Source organism: Vicugna pacos, chromosome 11, assembly GCF_048564905.1.
Source record: "Vicugna pacos chromosome 11, VicPac4, whole genome shotgun sequence".
Lineage (NCBI taxonomy): Eukaryota > Metazoa > Chordata > Mammalia > Artiodactyla > Camelidae > Vicugna > Vicugna pacos.
The window spans coordinates 77,075,758-77,102,019 of NC_132997.1; the positions used below are offsets into that span (position 1 = coordinate 77,075,758).

General features: G+C 36.6%; 2 protein-coding genes and 1 long non-coding RNA gene across 5 annotated transcripts in view; 2 read left to right on the forward strand and 1 right to left on the reverse strand.

Annotated features, from left to right (window-relative positions):
- The first annotated feature begins 318 nt into the window (after positions 1-318).
- Positions 319-554, forward strand: LOC102530909 (dolichyl-diphosphooligosaccharide--protein glycosyltransferase subunit TMEM258-like). The gene is given in 2 exon segments (XM_072971768.1): positions 319-511; positions 514-554. Coding segments are annotated over 2 exon segments (234 nt in total).
- Positions 555-5,259: 4,705 nt separating this feature from the next.
- LOC140699392 (uncharacterized) lies at positions 5,260-6,666 on the reverse strand. The gene is made up of 3 exons (XR_012077546.1): positions 6,057-6,666; positions 5,834-5,949; positions 5,260-5,313 (listed from the first exon to the last, which is right to left on the reverse strand). It is a non-coding gene; the product is annotated as an uncharacterized lncRNA (long non-coding RNA).
- SLF2 (SMC5-SMC6 complex localization factor 2) overlaps positions 6,557-26,262 on the forward strand; it is a 39,924-nt gene continuing 20,218 nt past the window's right edge. The window contains exons 1-10 of one of the 3 annotated variants that reach the window (XM_006210508.4): positions 6,557-6,860; positions 9,487-9,530; positions 10,033-10,760; positions 12,069-12,126; positions 16,280-17,268; positions 18,256-18,326; positions 20,627-20,749; positions 21,670-21,837; positions 22,801-22,903; positions 26,050-26,125. In XM_006210508.4, the coding sequence (XP_006210570.1) occupies positions 6,721-6,860; positions 9,487-9,530; positions 10,033-10,760; positions 12,069-12,126; positions 16,280-17,268; positions 18,256-18,326; positions 20,627-20,749; positions 21,670-21,837; positions 22,801-22,903; positions 26,050-26,125 (2,500 nt within the window). In that variant the 5' untranslated portion in view covers positions 6,557-6,720. Of the gene's footprint in view, positions 6,861-6,923; positions 7,110-9,486; positions 9,531-10,032; positions 10,761-12,068; positions 12,127-16,279; positions 17,269-18,255; positions 18,327-20,626; positions 20,750-21,669; positions 21,838-22,800; positions 22,904-26,049; positions 26,126-26,262 lie in introns of those variants that run through there. The other 2 variants (XM_031682720.2, XM_072971767.1) reach the window with 2 other exon arrangements.

Here is a 26,262-nt window from a genome sequence, read left to right on the forward strand (position 1 = left end):
GAATCAGATACAGATATGTGTGTGTGTGTGTACATCTATTTTTAAGAGAGAAGAAACGATACAAATGATATTTAGAGTGCAAAATCACTAAGATTTGGTGACATAACAGGTGGGGGCTAAGGGTGACAGAAGGGAGAGATTAGTAGGACTCCCAGGTTTCTGGCTTGAGTGACAGGTGAGAGGAGATGCTGACACCATTCACCAAGATAAGAAATACAGGAGGATAGAACATCAAATTTGGAAGTCAGGGAGGGAAGATAATGAGTTATATTTAAGACACATTGAGGCAGAGCGGCAGATTACCCTGTGCCCAGCAAAATGGAGCTTGAGGCTATGAGCAGATACACTAGTCCAGTGAACCCAGCTGTCTTTCCCCATCTGACCGTGGTGCTGTTGGCCACTGGCATGTTCTTCACTGCCTGGTTCTTCATACATGAGGTCACCTCCACCAAGTATACTCAGGATATCTGCAAAGAGCTCATCTCTTTGGTGGCTTCACTCTTCATGGGCTTTGCGTCCTCTTTCTGCTGCTCTAGGTCAGCATCTACGTATGAGCTCCCAAGGGTTCCAACCAGGCAGCTTCAATGAATCCTTGCTTTTGTAAGTTAATTTTTTTTTTTTACTATTGCTGGAAGTATCCCACCTGCTACTCACAATAAAGGCAAATGTGTGACCAAAAAAAAAGAAAAAAGAAAAAAAAAAAAGACACGTTGAGTTTGAGAACCCAGCAACAAACATTTGTTCTACCAAATCCCTGATCAGGCAACATAACTTAATGTCCTCCACGTTGCCCACAAGGGGCCAGTAAGGACAGGGGTGTCAGTGGCAAGGTCTTACAGAAGGGAGGTGAAGGAGAAATGAGCAAAGGTTCACAGAAATAGTGGAGGTCTTCATGGAAAACGATTAGTGTAACACAGTGTAACTTCTCCTCTAAAACCATTGATTCTTTTATTGGGTGGTAGGTAGGTAGGTAGGTAGGTAGGTAGATAGATAGATAGATAGATAGATAGATAGATAGATAGATAGATAGATGATAGAAGTTTCTTTGGAAAAGTAACATGTGCACCTGGTAAAAAACAAATTTCACAAATAGGAAAAAACCTCTCTCCAGAGGCAACTGCTGGTATTAGCTTCTTTACCTATGTTCCAGTTAGATACTTAAAAGAACCAATGGATGACATCTATTAAAAATATAAAATGTAGGGGGAAGGGAATAGCTCAGTGGTAGAGGACATGTTTAGCATGCATAAGGTCCTGGGTTCAATCCCCAGTACCTCCATTAAAATAAATAAATAAATAAATCTAATTACCTTCCCCCAAAATAAATATATATAAGTGTATATAAAATGTACATATCCTTTGACCCAGCAATTCCCTTCCCAATGTATCTTACAGATATTCTTCTATGTTAACAAAAGTAGATGTATAAAAGTATTTGTTGCATCATTGCCCGTAGTATAAGGCTGAAAAGGAACTAACTAGTCCAGCAATGGGGGACCAGATAAGTAAACAGTGGCACATCCATACAGTAGAATATTATGCTGCAGTTAGGAAGTCTTTTGGAAAGCACAGCATCCTTGCAGAGGTAGGCTTGGCGTATACAGCCAATAACCCCTTTCATTGATATAAGCAGTGATATGTATACACTGTAGCATACACTGTTCTGCAACTTAATTTTTCATTTAATATATCTTAGAGATTATTCTATACCCATTTATATTGTTTACAAGTGTTGAGAGTTCAGCTAAACTACTCCATAATATTGCTGCCTCAGCATTCATGTTGTATGGCCACGCAGCCTGCGGGGGCCTTGAACTGACCTGATTCATGTAATTATATTACCTACCTGGCCCCTGTACACATAAATGTGAGACCCTTCTTTGTACTTCTTGAAGCCAGAAATCTAGAATTTTGTGTAAAATCTCTTGATTTTTAAATGCTGCCCTCCATCTTTGGAAAAAAAAAAAACTCTTTGGGAGCTAAAAGGAGATGAGGATGGTTCCTTCAGGAGGCCATCTTATCAGGCCTGGCATAGAGGGCTCAGTAGCTTCGCGCTGTGGAAGTTTATAGTGTAAGGACAGTGGTAGTGGAACAGACAGGTCAGAGCCCTGTAAAGAAAGGCCTGATGGGTCATGATAGGTATGTTGAATTCTGAAAAAAGCATTGCAAGAGTGTGAGATCAAATGTACTATCCTCAAGAGATTCTCTCCTTTCCAGGGTGGTAGGGTTTTACGTGAGGGACAGATTGGACAAGGGATATAAGATCTTTCTGTCTCTCTTGCATCATTCTCCCTTCTCTCCCTCGTAGTCCCTAGATTACTGAGGACAAGGAGCAATCTGATAGGGCCACCTCAGCCCCTCCTCTCCATCTTTAAGTTATTATAGCCTGGGAAAGGTAAAAGAAAGCTTCTTTGGAGAAAGTCTCCCCCACTCCTGAAGGGTATGATCTTAAAAGAGCATAAGAAGAGCTCAAGTTATGTCTTCCCATCCTCTCCACCTGCAGAAGTGACCAAGGAAGCCTATCTTTCCCCACATCTTTTCTGCTGTTCAGTGCCACCGATACACAGAAGTGTGAAGTATGAACACAGATTATAGCAGCAACTTTCAAACACTCCCACCCACAATAGGGTCCACAGAAACACCTTTTACATCACAGCCCTATAAGATACCTATGTACGATTAAACAAGTAAAATTCTTCCAAAACAACACGTACTCATATACTATGCTCAGTGTAACAATCCTCTCTATTCCATTGACTCTCTCTCTTTTTTCCAGTGTGGTCTGTGACTCATTACATCAGTTTCAAACCCTCTAATGAGTTACTAACCAAGTGTGAAAAACTGATTCCAAGCTGGAGTCCCCAAAACCATTATTTCCCAAGCAGTCTCTTATATTTCGGATGTACAAATACTATATATGCCTACCACGATTAGTAAACAAGATGTCTCTAGAAGAAATGTGGAGATTTTTTTCTAGTTAGTTAGTTATTAGCTTTTATGGTTAACTTCCATTTGGAAAGTTATCCCTTTCCAAATGATGCTGATTTTCCACGAGTGGAAGTGATTTTAAGTTTCCTTCTAAAATTAATGTATTTAAGTTTAAAAAGTGATTTACAGAAAAATGTTAAGTAAACATTAGTATAGGAAATATTCAGGTATGTCAAAAATTACAAATATGTTACTTGTATCCTAAAGTGCGGAAAATATTATCTTGCACCATTCCATAATGAAATTATAAGAAACTTACTACTTTCCTTAACATTAGATCTGCTTCTGCAGAGTCTTACTAATTGCTCCCAGGAAGTTTAAGTTTCACGACATGGCATTATATGATGTTACATTTGGCTTTTCTGCAGCAGCCCCTTAAAACCAAGCCAGGGCTATTTCCAAGCACTTGTTGGGCAGTTTTGAGTTCAGCATCTATTTGCAAAGTGATTTGTGCAGTTCTAGAGACATTGGAGCTCGCCCTCCATCTTCAGATCATCACGTGGTCTTTCTTTCTCTGTCAGGCTTTCAAGTTAATTATTTCCTGTTTTTCTGAATCTGTTCCTCATCCCCCTTCACAGGTCACCCTCCACTCTCCCCTCCCCACACATTCTTGGCCACCAGCAGGCAGCTCTACAGCAAACCCATCTTTGTCTCTCAGCCTACCCTAGAGTACCCTCCAACAAGAGCCTTGGAGTTTATTCCAGAGTGTAACAATCTCAGAGCAAAAGTATGTCATTACTGTAGAATCAAAAGTTATATTCCCCGCTTGTTAGTAACATTCTGCATACCTCACTGACCTTTTGTTCTTTCGTCCCTGCTTGCTAAGGGACTGTGTGAGCCAGTCTCCCCAGATTGTTTTCTCTTTTTGTGACTGTTTGGATCTCTGGCATCAGCTGTATTGTCACTCCTTTCAGGACTCCCACATTATCTTGATGCTTTTAGCAAACTTGATCAGTTGTTCATGTAACATTTTTTCTGCAGCTGCCTCATCCCTTCCCCTCAAGGCCAGTCTGTTCTCCTCCTGTTGTCTTCAGCAATTCAGGGTGCTAAACTAAGCTGAGGGGTTACCCCATAGCAGCTTCATGCCTGGAATTCACTCCATTCCTGTCATCCTTGCCTCTTCATCCCCATACCCAGAAATCTTCTCAAACTGGCTTTTTATGATCATCCAGCCAAATTACTTTTCCTCCAAATTACTTTTCCAACCCTGGCTGAAGTTTTATCTTAAGTCTCTAACTCAGTTTTGTATACTTTATTCATCATCCTTTTCCCCCAGCCCCACCCCAGGTTTTCTCTCCCCTATTCTTCTCGTGTGCAAATACCTGAGCTCTTTAACACCTTTCACCTCATATAGCTTCCAGGCCATCTATTTCCTGCCCACTATAAATTAATATGTAAAAAGCCATTACATTAACTGTGCTCATCCACGTGGTACATATGTATGTGTAGGGAGAGAGAGAGAGAAATTCAAAGTAGGAAAGAGGATATAAACACATAACGGACTGCCCAATGCTACCTGGAGGGAAGCTCCCAGCAGTTCTGGTTAGTATGTTCAGCATATTTCACTCTGCAATCCAAATCTGTATCACTTTCAAACACAGTTTAAACAAAGAAAAGCCTTGATGCTTATTGAGGATTTAGATAACTACTCCCTGTTAAGAAGAGTTTTTTTTAAATGGTGTTTTCATTATGACTCCATCTCCATTTATTGATCAAGGGATTTCTTGCCTCACTTAACTCCATAATCTGTTGCTCAGATTAAGAAAATTTGAAAACTATTGTTTGGTAGCATAAGTACAGATTTTAAAGTGATACCTTGGAGGCTGAATGATTCAAATACTATAATCCAAGAAAAGCAACTAACTGATCTCGCAGAACATGTTTTTACACATTACTCTATTTCATGGACTGAGCATGCAATGAAATGAATCAGATTAAATGTTTTGTAGATGTGCTGTTATAGAAACAGGAACTTGCTAGTGCAGTAACATCCAACAGAAAGCAATAATAAAAGAGATTGGAAATAACACATGTAAAAAACCCTTAATAAACAAATATATAAGTCACTATTCATTCAACACATTTGGAGCATCTATTGTATTCTTTTTTATGTGAGGAACAATGCTAGGTATAGTAACTTCTCAGTTATTAGGAACAGAAAATTGCCCCTTACTTCAGTATTTCCTTTCTTGCATCCCTACTATGTAGTATAGCTATATATGTATACTTTGGGGATGAATGAGAGATCTTGTACGTTCACTGTTCACCTACCCTCCATTTTGCCACTTTGTTAGCCACTTTGTTCCTCATTTTTCCTCCTGAGGGCTAACAGGGAAGGGAAGGAGGTAAACTTCAGGTCAGTCAGGCATGCTTAGCTACCAAAGCAGTTAAATCTCAGTACAATAAACTTTAAAGACTTGTCTAAATTCTTTAGTGTCATTTAAGATTTTGTTCCATCCAGTTGATTGAACAGGCCTGCCAGTTAAAGCTTGAACATATTTGAGATTGATATTTTGGTAATAGCTATTGTAACAATATTTGACTGTCTCTAGACGATTTTGTAGTAAAGTGTTAAGAGTCTGTCTAAAGAATAAATGAAAGGGAACACTAACTTGCCCAGTACTTATTACATGAGAGGCTCTGACCTGTGCAATTTACATTGCTTATCATTTTGTGGTTTATAATTACCCAGAAAAGTAGAATGCCCATTTTACAGATGCGGAAACTGAGGGTCAGAGATGCTCTGACCAGCCTCTCAATTTGTAGCAAAAACCCTGGCTAACAGCCTCCAAAGCACAAGCCCTTTGCAAAGTACGATTGGAGATTGCCGGCAGTTTTCACTTACCTATGCTGTCCACACTTAACATGGGTAGTTGAAAGCTAACTCTATGTTCCTTTCAAAAATCCCCAAGGAATCTGGTTATGGATAACTCATTTCAGCAACTGAGAAACAAAATGCGTCTGTGAAATAAAAACAACCTTTATTTCAATTGGTTTTTTCTCTTTCCTTCTTAAAAAGAGAAAAAGGACACCACCACCCCCGCCCCAGTACTTAACAAGAACCTCACAGAAGGAACATGTCTTCAGATTGGGCTGTGCAGACTACCAAGGAAATGGTGACAGCATCAGGGTACTCTGGCCTAAGATTCAGAGACGATGCAATGAACAGCTGGGGATTTCTGAAGCACAAGTGTGTCACACAGGAAACCCAACTGTTGGCCATTCTCGCCGAGGGCAGCTGCCAGCTAGGGTTTGCTTCTGCAAACCTAGCCCTTCTCCCTCCTCAAGACGGATGCCACCAGCTGCCGCAGCACCCTCGACTGCCCGCGACTTCCCGCCCCCGCGAACCCGCCTAGGCCGAGGCGGCCGGGACGCCGCGGCGCCCCCCCACCCCCGTGCACGTGACGAGGGGCAGTTTTCCTTCTCCCCTCCCCCTTCCTGAAACCCCGCCTTCCCTGAGAGGCTGCGGCATTTTATTGCGCCATTACTGGAATGACCACCGTGCCAGCCAATCAGAATGCGAGGCTTCAAGTAAGCCCCGCCCCCTTGGTCCTCAGGTTCCTTCCCGCTCACACCGGAGTCACTTCCGAAGAGAGAGAACCGCCATGAAGAGAGAAGGGGGTGCCGCCCACCTCTGCTCCGACAGCCTCCCTGAGTCCCAGCAGCAAGACGGCAACCACGCACCCAACTTCTCCAGCCACAGCTCATGCCGCCGTCGCCAGCGGCGCCGACATGACAAGGCGCTGCATGCCCGCTAGGCCAGGTTTCCCCTCATCCCCAGCCCCGGGGTCGTCGCCCCCGCGCTGTCATCTGAGACCCGGTAGTACCACCCCTGCTGCAGCGGGAAAGAGAACAGAGAGTCCTGGGGACAGGTACCGTGCAGAGGGCTTGAGAAGGGGCCGGGTCGCGGGGGCAAGGGTATGAGGGAGGACTGCGGACGGCCGCTCTTCCAGTTCCCGCCATCCTCCGCGAGCTCGGGCCTCCGCGTTCCGGGGCCTGGCAAACCCCCGCCCCGCCTCCGCGCGGGGGCTGCTGGGAGTTCGAGTCTCCTTTGCCGTAGTTGGGACGCTGTTCTCGGTCCAGTGACCACAGCCTGGAGGGCTACGGACAACCTGCCTTAGGTAGAACTTGATTTTTGTCCTTTACTTTAGCTGGACCCGGGGCCCTAACTGCTAAATGCATATTTAAGTGGTTTTCTGTACGTTGCCTGTTCTACTTATCTTAGTGGTTGAATAATATAAGCCTTTTTTATATTGTGGGTAAAATTATGTAAGGTGTGATGAGGGAAACCGTTCCACGAATTGCTTTATAGTCCAGTACACACGATAAGTCATAATTAAAAGAACATACGGATTTGAAATGTGATGTGTTTTCAACTTCAGTAACTTTACACCTCTCCAGGAGGTCGGTTTTTTGTAAAGATTTTGTGGGAGCTGTGTAATGAGATGGGGAGTTTCGTCAAATGACATCCTCTGACAATAAAATATGTTTAAATTCTCTGCGCACTTGGTACTGTCTTTTTTATTTTAAGTTTAAAAGCTTGTAACATCAGTTTAACAGTAAATTTATTTTCTAATATTGTGGTTCAGGTCCACAACCCCTTATCTTAATTCTGAAAGCCAGAATAAGCTATGAAAACCGGAAGTTTTCCGTTAAGTTTGGCACCACATCTTGCTTGCTTGGCAGCCAAACCTGACCAGAACTGATAGAAGGCTATAGATGGTCTCTATCCCGTTAAGTGTTGTTGTTCTTAAGTTTTGCTGGAGCAATATTAATGTTTGCTTATGGACCCCACTGGGGGCTTTACATAATGCATCCACGTTACCCCCTTTATAAAATCCAGTAAATTCAGAATTCTAAAGCACATTTGGCCCCAAAAGTTTCAGATAAGGGTTTGTGAGCTGTTACAATTTTTTAACCTAGCTATAAAGTATAAGTAAGTAATGGACCTTTCTGTGCATATGAACTTAGGAAGTTGTTCCTCCTTGAAAGTTACATTCATGGTTATTTTACAAATTTTTTGTATGTTTTATCTAAAACCATTTTTCTCTCAGGTGTATTAATCGAAAAGATACAATATTTTAAGGAAGAGATACAGTGTTACAGTTAGTAATTAATGTAAAAACTTTTAGTATTATCTTGTTTTGAGTTATTTACCTGCTTTTTAGTCCATTTTCATCTCTCTTTTCTCAACCAATAACTGAAGGCATTTCTTTCTTCCCTTTGCAGAACCTCTAGTATTTATTATTTTACTCTTCCGTGAAGTTAATTTGCCTGCTATAATTTATTTTATGAAAACAAATACATAGATTCTTCCTTAGCCTGTCACTCATTCATTTCATAGCTACTTAGCTTTTCTACCACATCTCAAACAAACATTGTGGACTCTCAGTAAACCATTAAAGATGGGCATTGCTATTCTAATGTGACCAGTAAAGTGTACAGATGTAGAAGCAGCTTAACCTTCAAGGGACTTGGATTGTTCAAGTTTTCTCTGAGCATTCCAACTTCATAGTGGATAAATGTTTAGAGAAACTCATTTACCGCTTATTCTTTTTCAGTAAAATGAATACGTTTTTAGCAAAATTTACCAGAAAAGTAATTTTTTGCTCTATGTATAATAACATCCTTCTTTATGCTGTTGACAATTCTAAATACATGAACAAACCAGAATACATATTCTGGTAATGTGGTCCTAGTTCACTTTGTGTCCGTTGTAGGGTACAGAAAGCCTTAAAAATTGAAACAGTTTGGTTTTTGTTATTCTTTAGCTTTCTTCCTTTTCTCTTTGTTTTTCCAGGGCAAGGCATTATTTTTATAAATATCTTAAGAATTCTTAGTAAAAAGTTAAGATTTTGAAACATTACTTACTTAGTTGTGAAGACTCATTCCAGTTTTTCCTGTTACTTAGATTAGCATCTAACTGTAGATGTAGTGTAAAGTTACTTGATCCATTGTGCCTTTTGCCCAGCACACTCTTCAGCTGCCTCTCCAGACAAGCCAAATCACCCATATTTGCCATTCTACCACCTACTTTTGTTGAGTCTGTTCGGGTTTTACTCAGTTTTTGTAATCTCCATTATTCATTCAGCAAACATCTATTAACCATTATTTTGTATCTGTCACTGGATATAATAAGGAATAGAATCAGATCCCTTCAAGATCTTTTATTCTAACATATAGCAGCAAGCACTTCAGTCTTAGGAAGCACTCTACCAATTCCTTGGATCCACACTCCAGAATTGTATCAGTAGTATGGATTATGTAAACCTCAGTTTTTTTTTTGCTTTTATAAATTTCTTCCTATAGGAAGTAGTGAATTATATTTTTAATTTTTTATAATCAGCAAAGCATTATTGTCATTGTCAGAACTTGATTAAACCAGATAGTGAAATTCAGCCTATAGTCTATAAATCTAGTATTCTCCACTTAATCTGGTTTATTAAGGTTTTAATATTTGCTAATGTGATCCCATATTAGTTATGCTTTTATTTTCAGGAAGCAGTCAATTATAGATTTCTTCAAACCAGCTTCAAAACAAGGTATGTATACTGCATTTTTTGTGGGATCTTTTGGGAAGGGAGACAAATTCAGTTTTTAAATCTACTCTAAACTCATTAGTTTTACTAAACCTGGTATTCAAAATTGAAAATACAGTGAAGATGCAGTTCTGTTTACAAAGATAAACAAGTTCTAAACATCGTGAAGAAACTCTTTGCTGTTATGCTTTCTTACATTTAAAATATTCCAGGCAGTAATGTTCATAATGTGTACTATTTTGATTCTCTAATAAAGTAACTTATTTTGTTAAGTAGAGCCATAGGGAGCTGACATGATGTAGCAAAAGGGAGCTTTATGAAAGTAAGTCTTAAATTCTTAATTCCCCCACAATAAAATGTGTATCATCTAAATAACAATTTGAAAACTTGTAGTAGCTTAATATTTTAAATATTAATAATTTATAATAAATATATATTTTAAATGTAATAGTTTGTGTTATTTTTAATAATATACAATGTGTATATGTTTTAATTGGCTGTTTAGACAGACATATGTTGGATTCTCCACAAAAATCGAGCATCAAATATGGAGGAAGTGGATTGTCCATCACTGGGACAGAGCAGTTTGAAAGGAAACTATCTTCACCAAAAAGATCTAAACCCAAAAGTGTGCCATCAGAAAAGAGCCCTATCTTAGAAGCTTTCATGAAAGGTGTTAAAGAGCACCATAGAGATCGTGGTGGTGTACATGAGTCACATCGGCCTTGTGTGTCACTGGCCACCAAATGTCCAAAGACGGTTACAAAATATGTTCCTCCTTCATACCTCTTGTCAAAAGAGACGAAGAAAAAACATCAGACTCCAGAGGGAAGGAAGTCACATTTCATTCATGAAAACAGCAGGGAGAAAAATGATGGAGATCGAGGCAAGACCAGTGCAGATTCTAAAAAGCAGGCCACAGTTACAGAAGCTGACATCTTCAAGAGCAGCTCCAGAAGTCTTAGCAGCAGGAGCAGCCTATCCAGGCACCACCCAGGAGAAAGCCCACTGGGAGCTAAGTTCCAGTTGTCACTAGCTTCTTACTGCAGAGAAAGAGAACTAAAGAAGTTGAGAAGGGAGCAAATGGAGCAGAGAATCAACTCAGAAAATTCTTTCTCAGAAGCAAGCAATCTTTCCTTAAAATCCTCTAGTATAGGACGAAAATGTAAACCAAGTCAGGAACAGAGTAAACAGAATGATGTCACATCTGGAAACAGTAATCTTTCAAACCTGGTATGTGCAATAATTGCTAAATTAGCTTGACTACTACTGCTTTATCATATTTAGAATACTAAATCTAAAAATACTTGATAATTGTTAATATCATCCTGGTGCCTTTTGTTAAGGAAATACTGATACACAATTTGTGTAGAAGCTAGTTTCATTAACTTTCCTCAAACTGTCCATTGAACCTCAGTAAAGCAGTGTGTCTTGCCCTAAATTTTTTCCGACCAGGAACAAAGATCTTTTTTAATCAAGAAAGTAAGTATTTTTTTTTTTTTTGGCAAGTATAGTCGTTTTTAAATTAAGCTGCACTGAAAAGAGATTCTTGAGGAGTGGAACATCTGAAGCAGCAGGAAACGGTTTAGAACAGAGGTTTTCAAAATGTGGTCCCTGGACTAGAAACATCAGCATCACCTGAGAACTTGTTAGAAATGCAGATTCTCAGACCCCAAGCCAAACTCACTGACCCAGAAATTGTGGAGGTTAAGTCCAACCATCTGCAATTAACAAGCCTTCTGGGTTATTCTGGCGCACTTTAAAGTTTGAGAACCACTGGTTTAGGTAATATATGTCTTAAATAATTGAGTATCTTAGAAAACTTAGAATATGATGTCTTAGAAAACTACCCAGATGCATCTTTGGCTCATCAAACTTCTCTCTTGAGAATAGACTAAGCTTAGATTAGCATAAAAGCTGGCCCTCTCCCCTGGAAAGTCAAGTTGTTAAGTACATGTGTTTCAGAGAGCTTCTCTACAAAAAGCAACTAAAGGAAGACAAGATATCAGCAAAGTGCTATGTTGATGCTGTGGGATTTTAAAACCAAATGGACCAAAAATAAACCAAACTCTGACATTCTAAGAGTAAACGGAGGTGGTTGCATTTTATATTGCTGAAAGGTATATTTATAAACTCGGGCTCATTTGCAAGGAATTTGGTGCCTCTACCAGTGAGGTTTACTAATGATCAATAGAAGTTAGTAACACTTGGTCCATTTTTATAAGATTTCAGTGTTTGGTGGTATGTCAGTACCTAAACAGAAGTATTGAAGAGTGAGTTGTAACCATTTGATTGGCAAATATTAGACTTACTATTTCTTTATTAAAATAATAATAAAGTGTGCTAATATTAACCTTGAGTTACTAAAAAATCTACATGTGAAAAAAGAATTCAGAATATGTTATTATAGAAGTTTGGACTTACCTCCAGATTTGGAGCTTGCTTTATAGTATAGAAATCTGTGTTTAAGAACTATGAAGAAAAGCTTACATTCTTGACTGCTCCCAACTCCTAATTAATTTTATCTCATTTTGCTAATAGGAAAATGGACACTTCTCAAGAAAAAGATCCTCCTCTGATTCATGGGAACCTGCTTCAGGTAGACTTAAATTTAAAAATTTTAAATGAATTTGCATTTTAATAGCACTGTTTTTTATTTATATTTGTTTAAATGTACAGTTTCCTTCTTAGAGGTAAATTGTGTCTCAGATTAACTAATAATTTCTCATAAAGTTACATTCAAAAAGAATAGTTCTTGAATTTAGTATATGTAACTGTGGATTGTCTTGATTCTCCTCTGCCTTCTTCAGGAGTTCCTAACAATGTGTTCCTCATATTGGTATTCATTGTTCTACTTTTGAATCCTTGGCTACATTAGGAAGCATAATCTTATATTCTTAGAATTGTGAACTCTCTGAGGTCTTGATATTGTAGATGCTTTGTATTAAGTTTGAAACTGTTACCATGGCCCAAAACAATGTTTCTTAATATTTGAAATACAAAGATTTTTAATAGCAAATTTCAAGGACATCTACATGATATTAATTTGTACTTTCAGTATCTATTGGTTGGAAAAAATACATAATAACAAACAGCTACTGTTAATTGAGTAATTCTTAAAGTATTCTAAAAAGAATAGTTAAAAAACTAGAAAATAGAACAGTGTAAAATTCAAATACCATAGAAATGTGTAACACAGAAAATGAAAGGCCCCCAGAAATACCACTGTTAACAATAGTCTGGTGTATCTTTGTTTTTTCCTGCTATGACTGCAAACTTTGAAAAATGGACTTTACAGATTTTCACAATCAGTAAGAAACATTGGACATACTGATAATAATAGCCAACATTTATTGAACACTTACTGTGTGCCATGCCCTGTTCTATGTGCTTTTAATCATTTTGATTCACATTCTTACAAAGTGGTTGCTTGTTTTGTTTTGAGGGTAGAGGGAGGTAATTAAGCTTTTATTCATTAATTTTTAATGGAGGTAGTCAGGATTGAACCCAGGACCTTGTGCATGCTGTGCACACACTGAGCTATACCCTACCCTCTACCCCCCCCACCCCCCACCCCCGGTGATTACTTTTAGAGATGAAAAAACAGAAATACAGAGAGACAATTCTGACTTGTTCTTCTTTAGGTTTTTAGAGGTGTATTTATTGCATTTTGACCAAATGATCTGGAGTATTAAAATCAGTCTTCAGCCAAGGCTGAAATCATATCTTGCTATCACAGAAGGAGCTTCTAGGATAACAGGAATAATTTTGAAGTATATGTATTATTTTTAATTTTTTACAATATTGCTGGTTTTAGTGATCAAATTTTAGTGGATTTTGACATTATAGTACAAGAACAGTGATTTCTCAGGCATGAGATTGCTCTTAAACTCACTGTATTACATATTTGTAACACTGACTAAATTATCACTTCTGCAGCAAGGTGATTAGAAAAACAAAATATTTTTAGGCTAACTCTGCCAGTATAAGGGGCCACTGGTAGTGGTGTTACCACTAAGCTGTTCCGCACTTTTTTCCTCTGCTAATGACTGAGATAAAAATTCTCTTCAATTCATGCTTACAGATTTCATCAGTGGTGACTGAAGTAGTTTCATTTATATAATCCCACATACTGAAGTTCCTGAACACTGCTTGAAAAAGATGTTTTCTACATATTTTCAGAGGCAGGCTTAAGATAATTGCCTTCACTTATATTTTGATTTCTAATAGTTTTTGCTTGTGTTTCATAATCTTCATTTATAATTATGGTATTGTACTCTTAGTAAATATACATTTATACTTCGGTTGACTACCAATAGAATATAAAAGGACAGAAGGGGATTTTTCACTGTAGATTACATGAAGAATGTTTATCTGATCAATAGATAAATAGTAAATAGACATAAGAACCCAAATGTTATGTTATATTTGTACTACTGCTGTTAGACTTAACAGTTGAGGTGGTGATGTGCCTAATCACACATTCATTAATCACACACAAGTTCTGGGATTTCAGAAATGTTGGAAGGGTAGGCATTTAGCTCTTTGGTCTTCCAGAGCCCTGTCCTTTGGCAGAATTCTGAGGACCAACTTAATCCATCCCTAGTTTATTCCGTAATATTTTTGTTTGGGTTTTTTGTGGGAGGAGATAATTAGCTTTATTTATTTACCTGTTTATTTTAATGGTGGTACTGGGGCTTGAACCCAGGACCTCATCCATGCTAAGCATGCAATCTACCACTGAGCTATACCCTCCCCCTCTGAAATTTATTAATAACCAATCCCTTATTGAGTATTTGGATTTTTTCTTTTTACAAACTCAATCCCTGTCTTACCTGAATATTTTATATATTAATAGATACTTGAAGTTTTGTAAAATAGATATTCAGCCTACAGGTTGTACAAGGGGTACAAAAAGAATTATGAAAGTTTTACAGTTACACCACTGCCCTAGAGAGTTTGCAAAAGGGGGGCTGCAGTACCAGTTCACCACCCTCTTAATGCTAGATGCTTAAAAGCTCTTATGAGCTGATTTTTCCTAAACTTTGCCCACATTTTCTCTTTCCTCCTAGATAAGTCTGTAATTCTTGAATAAAGCAGGAATTTCTCATTACTAGTTGTGTATAAATTCATCTGACTTCTCCAGGGAATGGAACAAAACTCAAAACTGGCAGCTCTGTAGCTATCTTTTTTGTAACCCTCAAACTTAAGATAGTCAGACAGATAAGTCTTCCCCCGAGTCTTCTCTTTTTCTTATTTTATTTCTTATCCTGCACTATAAGGGACTCCTGTCCTTTTTTTAACAAGACATTTAACCCCAGAAAACTGAGTGAGCATGGAATGATTTCTTCGGGTAATAGGAGATATCTGTAGAAGAATGAAGATAGAAGCATTTGTTTATAAATTGATTTTTTATTTTTATAAATTGAATTTTCCAGACTATATGTTGATCAAGTTATCCAAATAATTGCTTAACTCGAGGGTTTTTTTGGTTTCTTGTTTTTTTAACACAAACTGTTGAGGATTTGGAGACATCTCTCAATGCACAGAAAGAAACTTGATTTAGGGAAATTTGATTTTGAGAATACTGATTATATAAATTGTGAATTTTTAATGAATAATGAATTTTAAGAGTGATTTAATGAAACATCACATGTTTAAACCAGGAAGAAATTTTTGAAATTTTAAGAAACTGGTTAATTCAAATATATGTGGTTATTAAAGTGCTTCTGGATGGAGCTCTTAACACAGAGATAGGTTGTATTAGTTTCCTAAGGCTGCCAAAACAAAGTACCTAAGCCTACGTGCCTTAAAACAGCAGAAATTTATTGTCTCATGATTGTGAAAGCTAGAATTCCCAAGCTAAGTTTATCAGCAGGGCTATGCTGTAACAGCTCTAGGGGGAGAATCCTTCTTTGCCTCTTTTAGCTTCTGGTGTTTGTCTGCAATCTTTGGCATTCCTTGACTTGTAGAGCATCACTCCAGTCACATGACATCTTGTCCCTAGGTGTCTTCACATTATCTCCCCCTGCATGTTTTTCTCCATGTCCAAATTTCCCCTTTTCATAAGGACACCAGTCATATTGAATTAAGGCCCACCCTAATGACCTCGTTTGAATTTATTACCCCTATAAAGACCCTATTTCTAATTAAGATCACATTCTGAGGTTCTGAGAGTTAAGACTTCAACATATCATTTTGGGAGCTACAATTCAACCCATAATACAGCTGAAGATTAGAAGGATAACATGGGAAAAAAATAAACAAATAGTAGGGAAGAAGACTTAGGTGAGTTTTTTAAAATTGAGAAATTACAATTTGTCTGCCTTCAACTAGCTATTGTATACTTGTTTTAAGGTACTATAAATTTAGATACAAAAGTGTTAATTTCTAGAACTAGGGTAGGCTTTAGTCTAAGAAAGTGTATGCACTTGGAGGGAAAGTGCCTTTGGAATTCTTTACTTGATACAAATGTTGGAGAGTAACACCTTTAATTCTATTTGGTAGTAAGCTTTTAAATAGCTTTTGAATGAAGGTGAACATTTGTCATTAGCTTTGAATTTCTTGGTCTCCAGTATTGATCAGTTAATAAATATAATATTAACTCTTTTTCTTCATTCCATATGTGGTAAATAATCTCAGCCTAAACTTTCCGATTTTAAGCATTTTGTCAGAGTGTTCTAGACACTCATTGAATAAACTTTAATAAGGAAAATATACTTTTCACTAATCTGGCAAAAATTAAATTTTAGCAGGCTCTAAGCAGAATAAATTCCCTGACAAAAGAAAAAGGAACTCTGTGGACTCAGATCTGAAAAGCACAAGAGAATCTATAATGCCAAAAGCAAAAGAGTCCTTCTTTGAGAAGCGTCCTGACGGACCACATCAGAGAGAAAAATTTATAAAACATATTGCACTGAAGACACCTGGTGGTGTATTGCGCTTGGAAGATATATCCAAGGAACCAAGTGAAGAAGCTGATTGCTCCTCTGCAGGCTTGGCAACTTCAAATTCTGGCCACCATTCTTCCAGGAATAGTGACCAGATCCGTGTGGCAAGTACCAAAGAGACTAAGATGCACAAACCCCACTTATCTTTACCTCAGGAAAAGTCTGCAGTTAAAAAAGCTAGCAACCTTCAGAAAAACAAAACTTCTAGCTCTGTGTCATCAGAGGAGACTAAACTTCTACCTTTACTTTCCCATGTTCCAAGTGCTGGTTCTTCTCGGGTTCCATTAAATGCTAAAAATTGCACTCTTCCAGTTCCTAAAAAAGATAAAGAGCGTTCCTCATCTAAAGAATGTTCTGGGCATTCTACAGAGTCCTCCAAACACAAGGAACACAAAGCAAAGACTAATAAGGCTGATTCTAATGTATCTTCAGGGAAAATTTCTGGGGGATCCTTGCATTCAGAATATGGCACTCCTACAAAGTCTCCCCCAGCTGCTTTGGAAGTTGTGCCATGTATTCCAAGCCCAACAGCACCTTCAGATAAAGCCCCTTCAGATAAAGAGAGTTCAGGAAATTCCAATGCAGGTAGCAGTGCACTGAAAAGAAAACTAAGGGGTGATTTTGATAGTGATGAAGAAAGTTTAGGTTACAACCTAGACAGTGATGAGGAAGAGGAAACATTAAAATCACTGGAAGAAATAATGGCTTTGAACTTCAATCAGACTCCTGCAGCTCCAGGAAAGCCTCCTGCTGTTTCTAAGGGGCTTAGATCTCAGTCATCAGACTATACAGTAAGTAGTTCTGTGACATTTATCCTTACTCAAAGAAAGATGGAGGATTGACTAGTGAAAGAGGAATAGGTTTTTAGAACTTACTTTAAAATTCAGTATTTGTTACAACTTATAATTGGACTGAAAGTGATATAGTTCTTGTTTGGTTAATGGGTTTCCCATGTCTTTAGCTTTATAACTGTAAGTCAGTGGTCTCCAAACTTTTTTGATTGCATACACGTTAATTAGTAAAAGGAATTTTGAGCATGCACCCCAATATATTTGTATACTTATAGATTATATACGTGTACCACTATACTACTATGTACTTTCTAAAGCATATGAAAAAAACAGAATTTGAAAGGAAGAAGAAAGAAGTATTTTCCTATAGAAGTTATATAGAAGTTACTATAGACTAAGTTCTACTGGAGTTTCTATAGACGTTCCATATAAATAGAAGTTCTATTATTTTCTTCCTGCACCCCAATGGATCACCTTGCACACCCCCTGCTTTGGAGACCACTGCTGTAAATGAAGGTAGAGTGTAGAAATGTTGTTAATTGTGGTGTGCAATTTTATTCATAAAGTGCTTCATTCTATCTTGGGAGTAAGCTGAATTAAATTCTCATATGTCTGTAAAATTTGGTGGGGAAGGTGTTAATGTTTCATGGTAACACCTAAAAATTAGTTGTTTAATTCCACTAAAATAGAATTTAAAAATAAAGATAGGGTAGCCATGGAGCCCTTGGGTGTTGGCAGTCAGTTCCTAAGGCTAGCAGGGTTTTTATAAGTAGTGCCTTTCCTAATAGATGGTAAAATCAAATTGCCTGCAGTACAAAATTCTAGGTTTAAAGCATGATGGTGAAAATTCTTTTTCAAGAAAGGTATCCTCCTGGCCCAGGTTATTGAAATAGAAAATATTTTTTAGTACTCGGAGTAACTTAAAACATCCCAATTCTTCTACTAAGATATGTTATAAAGTATTTCTAAATTTTCTTCTTGTTTTAGGAACATGTTCATAGTGGAACTTATACAAATACTTTAGAGCGTCTAGTGAAGGAGATGGAAGATACACAAAGGTAGGTTAGCATCATGACTGCCTTGCTAAATTTAACATACTGTTTGTATGGCTGGCTTTTAATTTACCTTAAAAAAATGAGAAATTAGCATGGCTTTTGTACTAGAACTGTTATAACAGTTTTGTTGTCAGCTGTGTTAGAAATAAGGTGTTCTTGTTCACAGGCTGAATCAAAAGATCCAGGTTTTCATGGTATACTGCATTAATTAATAATATGAATTCCTTTTTGTTTACTGCAACTAGTATCTAACTGATAGCTGAAATTCTTGATCAAAAACATGGGTAGAATTTTTTTTGTATTTTTTTATGCAGATGACAAAATATTTATAACATAAAATTTACCACTTCAGTCATCTTTAAATGTAAAGTTTCAGTGGCATTACTGTACATTCACATTGTTGTGCAGCCATTGTCACCATCCATCTTCAGAATTTTTTTTTCCATCTTCCCCAACTGAAATTTTATACTCAAACAGTAACTCCCTATTCTCTCTTTTCCCCTACTCACTGGCAACTACCACTCTTTTTGTCACTATGAAATTGACTATCCTAGGTTCCTCATATAATGGGATCATACAGTATTTGTCCTTTTATGACTGACTTATTTCACTTAGCATGTCTTCAAGGTTCACCCATGTTGTTGCATGTGTCAGACTTTCCTTCCTTTTTAAGGCTGAATAATACTCCATTGTGCATATACACCACATTGTGTTTATCCATTCATCTGTTGACAGACACTTGTGTTGCTTCTCTTTTTTGACTATTGTAAATTTTGCTGCTGTGAACATGGGTGTACAAATTATTTCTTCAAGTCCCCACTTCCAGTTCTTTTGGGTATATACCCAGAAGTGGAATTGCTGCATCACATGCTAATTTTATGTGTAATATTTTGAGAAATTGCCATGCTGTTTTCCATTGTGGCTGTACCATTTTATATTCCTACCAGTAATGCACAAGGGTTCTGGTTTCTCCACATCCTCACCAACACTTGATTTTTCTGTTTTTTAATTGATAGCCATCTTTACGAGTGTGAAGTAGCATCTCATTATGGTTTTGATTTACATTTCCCTCGTGACTATTGATGTTGAGTGTCTTTTCACATCCTTATTGGCCATTTGTATAGCTTCTTTGGAGAAGTGTTTTTTCAGATCCTTTACCTATTTTGTTGTTGTTGTTGTTGTTGTTGTTTGCTTAGGTAGAATTTTTTTAAACATTTGTATACCCACCTAGTCCAGGTTTTGAAACCAGTATAACCAGACATGGTATTTCTACATCAAGTTACTCTTTTGAGGAAGTTTGGGAATTATAATTACCGTAATAAAATTTCTGTGACTGGTTGCAAACTGCTTTTGCCAATGAGAGGGGAAAAATAATACTCCTTAATAATTCAAAGACTATCCTTGAAACTGACCCAGAAAACTTCACTAAAACCTCACTGGCTTGAAGTTGATATATATGTGTCTCAAAGTTGATAACCAAGTAGATAAGCATAGGAATTGTAGACAATTAGTTAGTGAAAAATATCCCCCTTTTTGAACTTAGAGAAATTGTCTATTTTAAAAATTTCATGAATTCATGTGACTTGTGATGTCAAATCTGAAGTTGCTTATTTAAAATTGAACATTGCACAGACCAAAGGCACAGGTTCTAATTTGATCTGATGATCGACTCTTGTAGTGATAGAGCAATGCATTTACTGGTCATTTACTGTTGTGTTATACTCATCTACTGTGGAGCTGAAACTGGGAATAAGGTCCTTGGTTTAAATAACTTAATTTGGGTGAGCATTATAAGCAAGGGCTCTAAGAGCCAGACTATCTGGCTTTGCATCCCAGCTCCTTGCATTGTGAGCTTGAGCAAGTCAGCTTTTCTGATGTTCCTTGTGTATGAAATGGGTAATAATAAACTACCTCATGGGGTTGTTGTGAGGGTTAAAAGAGTTCATACATAAAGTCCTTAGTACAGTGTCATAGTAACTGCTCAGCCGTTGTTGGGTATTGTGATAATAATGACAGTGACAATGATAATGACTACTGCTTCTAGAAAGCCTAGTTAACAGTATTAGACTGTTGGTCTGAAGTCAAATGAGCATTAAAGATTAGAGGGGATAATCAAATTAGTGCCATTTATTCTTTGCCATTTTTCCTTCCCCTTTCTCTAAATGATTTGGACATCCTTCTTGAAGTCCTAGCTCTAAAAAAATATTCAAGACTTTTAATAAGAGTTTTCTTTGGTGCTGCTTTTAGACATAAAGATTACTTTTAGGATAAGCCATTTTTAATAACATTCTTTCAATTCTCAGGCTAGATGAACTGCAGAAGCAACTACAGGAAGACATAAGGCAGGGCCGAGGCATTAAATCCCCAATCAGAATTGGCGATCAAGACAGTACAGATGATGAAGATGGCCTCTTAGAAGAGCACAGGTACGTGAGAAATATAGTAAATAAGTATGTAACATCTATGTATGGTGACATATCATACTTGGACTTACCATTTTGAAATGTATAGAAATACCAAATCACTATGTTGTGTAACAGGAACTAACAATGTTGTAGGTCAGTTATACTCCAAAAACAAACTTATAGAAAAAGATCATCTTTGTGATTACCAGAGGCAGAGGATTGGGGGTAGGGAGGGATTGGATGAAGATGGTCAGAAGGTACAAACTTTCAGTTATAAGATGAATAAGTACTAGGAATGTAATGTACAACATGATAAACATAATTAACACTGTTGTATGTTGTATATTAAAGTTGAGAGTAACCCTAAGAATTCTCATCTGAAGGAAAAGATTTTTTTTCTGATTTCTTTTAATTTTGTATCTATGAGATAATGGTTGTTCACTAAACTTGCTATAATTTCATGTGTCTGTAAATCAAATCATTATGCTGTATATTTTAAACTTATAGAGTGCAGTATGTTATGTCTCAATAAAACTGAATAAATAAAATCATTCAGAGGAAAAAAGAGCACAGGTACAGCACTTTTCATAATGTATACACTATTAAAGATACATTTAAAATTTTTGTCTTTATAAAAAAAATGGGCCACTGATGGTTATTTACTTTGTGAATAATCTATGATGGGTTTCTAATCCATCTGTGATGGATTTGAAAGGCAAATGTTAAGGCCAAAGTACATTTTTTGTCCTTTCTCCTAGTTATTCTAGTGGCTCTGGACTATAACTACTAACCGAAAGTGGAAGGAATGAAACATGTGTTCTCATTGTTAGTCTTCTAATCTGGGATTAACAGTGGTTCTAAGAAAAGGGTTTTTTGCACTCAACCTTTAAATACAAAACTATATGCAGTGTAACTGGCATTCAATAACTTTTTTTTTTCAGGGAATTTCTAAAGAAATTTTCAGTTACAATTGATGCTATTCCTGATCATCATCCAGGCGAAGAAATTTTTAATTTCCTCAATTCTGGAAAAATTTTCAATCAATATACCTTGGATTTAAGAGACTCTGGTTTTATTGGACAGAGTGCTGTAGAAAAACTTATTCTTAAGTAAGTAGAAAAATAGACATTTTATTTTTTCCTGTGTAAAAATTAAAAGATTTCTTCTGACTGATGTAATTGTCTAAAATGTTAAATTCTTTTATGACCTATCCAGTTCCCTAATCCTCTAACTTATTACTATTATTCTTTGTGTTTTATTATTTAATTATAGGAAGCACTGTAAAATAGTTTGACACATCACATGCCTTTATTAAGATCAGTATGTAACAACAGTGACTGTCAGAATAACAGGGGCTTAAACAAGAAGTCTATTTCTTTTTGATGTGGAAGTTTAGGGGTAGGAAGTCAGGGCTTGTATTTCACCATGTAATCTTTTTTAGCCACCATCCTTAGTACCTGGTTGTTTCAGGTGCTACTTGAACTCCAGTCTTTATATTTAAATCCCGGAAATCCCACACATTTCTACTATGGTTAGTTGGGTAGAACTTAGTCAACATGGCCACACCTAGCTACCAGGAAGGCCGGAAAGTGATTTTTACTTCAGGCAGCCAGTGTGCCCAGCTAATCCCCAGGATTCTGTTACCAAGAGAAAAGACAAGAATAGATGTTGGGATAGACAACTAACAGTCTCTATCACAATGCCCAAACTGCTCTAATTTCTCTCTGTATAATATCTCAGATCCAAAGAGATTGCATTAATTCTGTTGCTGAGTTTTATGGAAGTACAAGGCCAAGTACAATGTTCTGAGACTTGATAGGCTCTTTAGCACTGCCAGCTAACGTAGATTTATCCGCCAGATAAATCTAGAGCCAAGCCAACAGATTGGATCAGCTTTAGGCCTTCAGTTGAATTTTATGAGTTAACCCATCCCATGTGTAGGGTAGAGTCCACCTCCATGGACTGAGATGGTTTGCTTGCTTATTTCCCTGATTATGTCAGCTGTGGTGGTGGTGGTAGAAGTTTCTTAACATGTGGATAACAGTCATAATGATTTTATTTTATGTTTTCAGATCAGGAAAAACAGATCAAATTTTTTTGACAACACAAGGCTTTCTTACTTCTGCTTATCACTATGTCCAGTGTCCTGTACCTGTGTTAAAATGGCTATTTCGGGTAAGAGAAATGTTTGGGAGACATAGTTGCCTCTTTTTTTGTATTTTCTGGTCAAAGATAAACTTAAAATATAATCTTACTTACACATTACTATAGAAAAATTAATATTGCACATCAAACCCATGATTTCAGTGAGTTAGAAGGAGGCAAAAAATTGGTATAAAGAGGTTACGAAAGAAATGGTAATGCAGGTAGTGTGCAGGATGGTCAGTAATGCTAGTTATGCATAAGACATTTCATCACACTGGTAAATCACTGTTACAGTTCTCTTTGGAAGAGGACTTCTAATGCTTACATGCCTGGGGTTTTTTGTTTTTAGGGTTTTTTTAACCTTGTTTTCTTCTTATTTTTATGGAGGTGCCTAAGTGTATTTTTAGGATTTGACTTGTATATTAATATTTCCCCATTCATATACATGCATACACACACACACACACATACACACATATGGTGCAAATCCAACTAAATATTTCTCTACCCCATTCCTGTTTAACTTTTAAATCTGCTTGAATAGCTATCTTAATTTTGTATTATCTACATGTAACTTTATAGGTATCAGTGGTGTCAAAGAACTGTAAGTATTATATGTGAAGTGAAAAGTGGGAAAAACACAGAGTTTCTACTCTGGGCTTTAAATAGCATTTTTTTTTTTAAATCTCACATTTGGGGGGAGGGTATAGATAGCTCAGTGGTAGAGGGCGTGCTTACCATGCATGAGGTCCTGGATTTAATCCCCAGTACCTCCTCTAAAATAAATAAAAACCTGATTACCTCCTCCCCCCAAAAATAAATTCAGAAACATATTTTTCTAATCACATTTGGCAAGAACTAGATATTTCAGTATACTTTTTCATTCATTTTTTATATAGATGGCATGTTTGAGTGCCAACTGTGCCAGGTCCTGGAGAGAACAGGAATAAAAAAATGTGTGTCTGATCTCATGAAGTCCACATCCTAGTATAGAAGAGACAGAATAAACATGTATATGTACATTTATAGCTATATTATGTCAGATGGTAATTGAGAGAAGAGCATTTTAGGCAGAGAGAGTAACAGGTGGTACAGACTGCCTGGCAGGAGCATTTAGACCCTAGTTTTTGTTTTTGTCCTAATTAAAGCAAAATTTGCCTCCCAGTGTTCTTTTTAATCTACTAGTACTAATTATCTTTATCTATAGCTTCCCAGAATAGGCCTCACTTATCTAACAGTCTTTTAGTTAAACAGCTATGATGACCCTCACCAACTCCCCATACTAAATATTCTCCAGTCACTAAATATCCAGTCTCTTTACTGATCACCTTTTTGAATGACCTATAGCTTGTCAGTGTTACTCCTATAGTGTCCCCTCTACCACCAGTAAATGCTCCAGATAAGGGCTTTCTTACCAGCAGATTCCGGCAAGACTCTTACTCATCTACCCTACCCACATATTTTTCTGTTTATTACAATTCAAAACTTCATTTGTTGTCACACCAAAACTTCATTATTCTCTAATTATGTAATTTTTTAAAACAACTTTGCATTTATCTGTGTTTTCATCTTGTTGATCTGGGCCCATCATTATAGCCTTTAAAACCCTAATGATAACATAAAAGCATTTCTTCATGTAAGGAATTTTTTAATATTCTTCATATTTATTCTTTGAAAATCAAACTAATAATCTCTTGTTAAGGGCTTTTCTATGTAAGACACTGTCTTATTTCTCCTTTTCAATTCCAGGTCCATTTTTCATTATGGAGAGACTTTCCAATTTATAAGTATTTTTTTAGAAAGCATGTCAGAATTCTTTTAATGCTGTAGTCCTCACTAATGGTTTATAAATTTAATTGTTAAAATGTAATTTAAATGTTTGCATCTTCATGATTTTATCACATCTAAACATAGTACACCAGAAGGACAGTGCAAACAGAATTTGTGCTATTTTGTAACTTGCTTATTTCAAATAACAATAAATTTTTTAGTATTTTCATCTCAGCATAGATATGCTATCCTTTTAATGGCTTTATAGTATTCCTTTGTGGTGCTGTACCATGATTTACTTGTTTAACCCAATCTCAATCGGTAGATATTAGATTGTTAATATACGCATCTTTATGTATGTATTTATCTCAGTGTACTGTGTTGCCCCCCTCTTAGGATTCATCACCCCCAACAAAAAGATTGTTATCAGAACTTGTCCTGTGTCTAACATGATTGTGAATGGTGCTGCCACTAGGGGCAGGGGGTAACAATGCCAACATCATAGCAACGACATTTTCTTACACAGGTTGATTTTGAAATGACACAAGCCATATGCCTGATTGAAACCGGAATTTGGATTATTCCCCCTTACATTTTAGATTTAAATTTATTATAATCATAATTCATGGTTCCAAAGCAAAAAAGAAAGAGATGGAAATACAGTATATTTTCCTCTACAAACAAAATCACTTTAAAATTACTTTTAATGTATTACATGATTTTTAATGTCCTTTAAACTTGAGATTTTCTCCCCAAAAAGTTATCTTATAAAATTACATTAATTATATGCTTCTGCATGTAAATTCCTGTACATAAAAAAGCTGACTAAATCGCCATATAAGGACAATGATGTTGCATAAGTATTACCAAATAACTTTACAATTTTTACCAAATAACACTCATACTACCTCTTTCCTAGTACTCTTGTGAATACTAGGTATTACCAAAGCTTTTGATCTTTACCAATCTTGAAGTCAACTAATGATATTGTATCATTTTTCTTTGCATTTCTTTGATTACTAGTGATATTGAATAGCTTTTTAAAAGTATATTGGTATATTAATTTGTATATTTATATCTTTTCAAATATTTTAACTAGTCTGTGGTTTGATTTTAGCCTTGATGTGATCAACTTAGTAACCTTTTCCTTTATGGTCTTTGGGTTTCATGGCATGATATGAACTAGAAAGGCATTTCTGGTAGTTTCAAATGCTATATTTATCTAGTTATAAATGAAACTTGTTAAAAAAAATCAAGCAGCATGTTAGAATGGAAAGGGTTCTGACTTACAGAAAAGACGTGGATTTAAATTCCAACTTGTATTTCATTGGGTGGAATATTTTAATCTCTGAGTCTCTTTGCTCTTTCTTCCCTCTTAAACTCTATTACTTATCTATTTTTGACAGATGATGTCAGTTCATACAGACTGTATTGTGTCTGTGCAGATTTTAAGTACATTAATGGAAATAACAATTAGAAATGGTGAGTATAAATTTACTGTGATTAACAGTGTGAATTATTGCTTTGTACATGGTCTCTTTCACATTGCTAAACATTAAGATATTTGGAAATATAGAATAAAAATTATTTTTGTAATGTAAAATTTTAATAATGAAATG